This window comes from Salvelinus alpinus, chromosome 29, assembly GCF_045679555.1.
Source record: "Salvelinus alpinus chromosome 29, SLU_Salpinus.1, whole genome shotgun sequence".
Taxonomy (NCBI): domain Eukaryota; kingdom Metazoa; phylum Chordata; class Actinopteri; order Salmoniformes; family Salmonidae; genus Salvelinus; species Salvelinus alpinus.
In genome coordinates, this window is record NC_092114.1 from 8,747,383 (window position 1) to 8,752,684 (window position 5,302).

The 5,302-nt window shown below is 46.6% G+C and overlaps 1 protein-coding gene across 1 annotated transcript; it reads right to left on the bottom strand.

The window, feature by feature from the left end:
• Positions 1-422: 422 nt before the first annotated feature.
• LOC139558497 (uncharacterized) lies at positions 423-2,686 on the bottom strand. Its single transcript, XM_071373662.1, has 3 exons — positions 748-2,686; positions 676-704; positions 423-491 (listed from the first exon to the last, which is right to left on the bottom strand). The coding sequence occupies exons 1-3, from the start codon at positions 2,684-2,686 to the stop codon at positions 423-425; spliced, it is 2,037 nt and encodes a 678-aa protein (XP_071229763.1).
• Between the last annotated feature and the right edge of the window lie 2,616 nt (positions 2,687-5,302).

Consider the following 5,302-nt stretch of genomic DNA (forward strand, 5'->3'; position numbering starts at 1 on the left):
CTCTCTACGCTCCTGTTCCTCCTCCTCTTATCTTACTCCTCTCTACACTCCTGTTCCTCCTCCTCTTATCTTACCCCTCTCTACACTCCTGTCCCTCCTCCTTTTATCTTACTCTCCTCTCTACGCTCCTGTTCCTCCTCCTCTTATCTTACTCCTCTCTACACTCCTGTTCCTCCTACACGTATCTTACTCCTCTCTACACTCCTGTTCCTCCTCCTCTTATCTTACCCCTCTCTACACTCCTGTCCCTCCTCCTTTTATCTTACTCTCCTCTCTACACTCCTGTTCCTCCTCCTCTCATCTTACTCTCCTCTCTACGCTCCTGTTCCTCCTCCTCTTATCTTACTCTCCTCTCTACACTCCTGTTCCTCCTCCTCTTATCTTACTCTCCTCTCTACACTCCTGTTCCTCCTCCTCTCATCTTACTCCTCTCTGCACTCCTGTTTCTCCTCTGTCCAAGGAGGAGTGGTCAGGTGCTGCTGGTGCTCAATCTGTCGGGGGAGTGGAGGGGTGTTCAGCGGTATCTGGAGAAGTGGGTATACTCTAATTTTGGCCCGAACGGAAAAAGGAAAGGCGCCCTGTGTGAAAAATTCTACGAGAAACAGTGACAAACACGTGACCTAAAATCATAAATCCCATATTGGTATTTGACAGTCAGGCCAAACCAAACTGTACTGTGTAGCAGGTGAATAGAAGGTCTATTACTGAAACACATAAACGAGGCTGTCAACTGAGTTAGAAATTCACAGGCTTCAGACTTTTTCAGGCCCATCTCTATATTAATGCTGCTGTGGGAGGTATCCAGGTCCATCTCTATATTAATTCTGCTGTGGGAGGTATCCAGGTCCATCTCTATATTAATGCTGCTGTGGGAGGTATCCAGGTCCATCTCTATATTAATGCTGCTGTGGGAGGTATCTAGGCCCATCTCTATATTAATGCTGCTGTGGGAGGTATCTAGGCTCATCTCTATATTAATGCTGCTGTGGGTATCTAGGCCCATCTCTATATTAATGCTGCTGTGTGTATCTAGGCTCATCTCTATATTAATGCTGCTGTGGGAGGTATCTAGGCCCATCTCTATATTAATGCTGCTGTGGGAGGTATCCAGGTCCATCTCTATATTAATGCTGCTGTGTGTATCTAGGTCCATCTCTATATTAATGATGCTGTGGGAGGTATCCAGGTCCATCTCTATATTAATGATGCTGTGGGAGGTATCCAGGTCCATCTCTATATTAATGCTGCTGTGGGAGGTATCCAGGTCCATCTCTATATTAATGCTGCTGTGGGAGGTATCCAGGTCCATCTCTATATTAATGCTGCTGTGTGTATCTAGGCCCATCTCTATATTAATGCTGCTGTGGGAGGTATCAAGGCCCATCTCTATATTAATGCTGCTGTGGGAGGTATCTAGGCCCATCTCTATATTAATGCTGCTGTGGGAGGTATCCAGGCCCATCTCTATATTAATGCTGCTGTGTGTATCTAGGTCCATCTCTATATTAATGCTGCTGTGTGTATCTAGGTCCATCTCTATATTAATGCTGCTGTGTGTATCTAGGTCCATCTCTATATTAATGCTGCTGTGTGTATCTAGGTCCATCTCTATATTAATGCTGCTGTGGGAGGTATCTAGGTCCATCTCTATATTAATGCTGCTGTGGGAGGTATCAAGGCCCATCTCTATATTAATGATGCTGTGGGAGGTATCCAGGTCCATCTCTATATTAATGCTGCTGTGGGAGGTATCTAGGCCCATCTCTATATTAATGCTGCTGTGGGAGGTATCAAGGCCCATCTCTATATTAATGCTGCTGTGGGAGGTATCTAGGCCCATCTCTATATTAATGCTGCTGTGGGAGGTATCAAGGCCCATCTCTATATTAATGCTGCTGTGGGAGGTATCAAGGCCCATCTCTATATTAATGCTGCTGTGGGAGGTATCAAGGCCCATCTCTATATTAATGCTGCTGTGGGAGGTATCTAGGCCCATCTCTATATTAATGCTGCTGTGGGAGGTATCTAGGCCCATCTCTATATTAATGCTGCTGTGGGAGGTATCCAGGCCCATCTCTATATTAATGCTGCTGTGTGTATCTAGGTCCATCTCTATATTAATGCTGCTGTGTGTATCTAGGTCCATCTCTATATTAATGCTGCTGTGTGTATCTAGGTCCATCTCTATATTAATGCTGCTGTGTGTATCTAGGTCCATCTCTATATTAATGCTGCTGTGGGAGGTATCTAGGTCCATCTCTATATTAATGCTGCTGTGGGAGGTATCAAGGCCCATCTCTATATTAATGATGCTGTGGGAGGTATCCAGGTCCATCTCTATATTAATGCTGCTGTGGGAGGTATCTAGGCCCATCTCTATATTAATGCTGCTGTGGGAGGTATCAAGGCCCATCTCTATATTAATGCTGCTGTGGGAGGTATCAAGGCCCATCTCTATATTAATGCTGCTGTGGGAGGTATCAAGGCCCATCTCTATATTAATGCTGCTGTGGGAGGTATCAAGGCCCATCTCTATATTAATGCTGCTGTGGGAGGTATCAAGGCCCATCTCTATATTAATGCTGCTGTGGGAGGTATCTAGGCCCATCTCTATATTAATGCTGCTGTGGGAGGTATCTAGGCCCATCTCTATATTAATGCTGCTGTGGGAGGTATCAAGGCCCATCTCTATATTAAGGATCTATATCCACTCAGTATAATACTGCTGAGGCAGGCTCTATATCCACTCAGTATCATACTGCTGAGGCAGGATCTATATCCACTCAGTATCATACTGCTGAGGCAGGATCTATATCCACTCAGTATAATACTGCTGAGGCAGGATCTATATCCACTCAGTATCATACTGCTGAGGCAGGCTCTATATCCACTCAGTATAATACTGCTGAGGCAGGATCTATATCCACTCAGTATCATACTGCTGAGGCAGGATCTATATCCACTCAGTATCATACTGCTGAGGCAGGCTCTATATCCACTCAGTATCATACTGCTGAGGCAGGATCTATATCCTCTCAGTATAATACTGCTTAGGCAGGATCTATATCCACTCAGTATAATACTGCTGAGGCAGGATCTATATCCACTCAGTATCATACTGCTGAAGCAGGATCTATATCCACTCATTATCATACTGCTGAGGCATGCTCTAAATCAAATCAAATCAAATCAAATTTTATTAGTCACATACACATGGTTAGCAGATGTTAATGCGAGTGTAGCGAAATGCTTGTGCTTCTAGTTCCGACAATGCAGTAATAACCAACAGTAATCTAACCTAACAATTCCACAACTACTACCTTATACACACACAAGTGTAAAGGGATAAAGAATATGTACATAAAGATATATGAATGAGTGGTGGTACAGAACGGCATAGGCAAGATGCAGTAGATGGTATAGAGTACGGTATATACATATGAGATGAGTACTGTAGGGTATGTAAACATAAAGTGGCATAGTTTAAAGTGGCTAGTGGTACATGTATTACATAAAGATGGCAAGATGCAGTAGATGATATAGAGTACAGTATATACATATGAGATGGGTAATGTAGGGTATGTAAACATTATATTAAGTGGCATTGTTTAAAGTGGCTAGTGGTACATTTTTACATAATTTCCATCAATTTCCATTTTTAAAGTGGCTGGAGTTGAGTCAGTATGTTGGCAGCGGCCGCTAAATGTTAGTGGTGGCTGTTTAACAGTCTGATGGCCTTGAGATAGAAGCTGTTTTTCAGTCTCTCGGTCCCTGCTTTGATGCACCTGTACTGACCTCGCCTTCTGGATGATAGCGGGGTGAACAGGCAGTGGCTTGGGTGGTTGTTGTCCTTGATGATCTTTATGGCCTTCCTGTGACATCGGGTGGTGTAGGTGTCCTGGAGGGCAGGTAGTTTGCCCCCGGTGATGCGTTCTGCAGACCTCACTACCCTCTGGAGAGCCTTACGGTTGTGGGCGGAGCAGTTGCCGTACCAGGCGGTGATACAGCCCGACAGGATGCTCTCGATTGTGCATCTGTAGACGTTTGTGAGTGCTTTTGGTGACAAGCCGAATTTCTTCAGCCTCCTGAGGTTGAAGAGGCGCTGCTGCGCCTTCTTCACGACGCTGTCTGTGTGGGTGGACCAATTCAGTTTGTCCGTGATGTGTACACCGAGGAACTTAATACTTTCCACCTTCTCCACTACTGACCCGTCGATGTGGATAGGGGGGTGCTCCCTCTGCTGTTTCCTGAAGTCCACAATCATCTCCTTTGTTTTGTTGACGTTGAGTGTGAGGTTATTTTCCTGACACCACACTCCGAGGGCCCTCACCTCCTCCCTGTAGGCCGTCTCGTCGTTGTTGGTAATCAAGCCTACCACTGTAGTGTCATCCGCAAACTTGATGATTGAGTTGGAGGCGTGCATGGCCACGCAGTCGTGGGTGAACAGGGAGTACAGGAGAGGGCTCAGAACGCACCCTTGTGGGGCCCCAGTGTTGAGGATCAGCGGGGTGGAGATGTTGTTACCTACCCTCACCACCTGGGGGCGGCCCGTCAGGAAGTCCAGGACCCAGTTGCACAGGGCGGGGTCGAGACCCAGGGTCTCGAGCTTGATGACGAGTTTGGAGGGTACTATGGTGTTAAATGCTGAGCTGTAATCGATGAACAGCATTCTCACATGGGTATTCCTCTTGTCCAGATGGGTTAGGGCAGTGTGCAGTGTGGTTGCGATTGCGTCGTCTGTGGACCTATTGGGTCGGTAAGCAAATTGGAGTGGGTCTAGGGTGTCCGGTAGGGTGGAGGTGATATGGTCCTTGACTAGTCTCTCAAAGCACTTCATGATGACGGAAGTGAGTGCTACGGGGCGGTAGTCGTTTAGCTCAGTTACCTTAGCTTTCTTGGGAACAGGAACAATGGTGGCCCTCTTGAAGAATGTGGGAACAGCAGACTGGGATAAGGATTGATTGAATATGTCCGTAAACACACCAGCCAGCTGGTCTGCGCATGCTCTGAGGACGCGGCTGGGAATGCCGTCTGGGCCTGCAGCCTTGCGAGGGTTAACACGTTTAAATGTTTTACTCACCTCGGCTGCAGTGAAGGAGAGCCCGCAGGTTTTGGTAGGGGGCCGTGTCAGTGGCACTGTATTGTCCTCAAAGCGGGCAAAAAAGTTGTTTAGCCTGTCTGGGAGCAAGACATCCTGGTCCGCGACGGGGCTGGTTTTCTTTTTGTAATCCGTGATTGACTGTAGACCCTGCCACATACCTCTTGTGTCTGAGCTGTTGAATTGCGACTCCATTTTGTCTCT

Excerpts from the sequence above, each read along its gene's own strand:
- LOC139558497 (XM_071373662.1), bottom strand. The coding sequence starts at position 2,686 with ATGGGCCTTGATACCTCCCACAGCAGCATTAATATAGAGATGGGCCTA. Across the intron at positions 705-747 it reads CCTGAAAAAGTCTGAAGCCT|TAATAGACCTTCTATTCACC; the intron begins GTGAATTTCTAA and ends TATGTGTTTCAG. Across the intron at positions 492-675 it reads TTCTATTCACCTGCTACACA|ATTGAGCACCAGCAGCACCT; the intron begins GTACAGTTTGGT and ends CTCCCCCGACAG.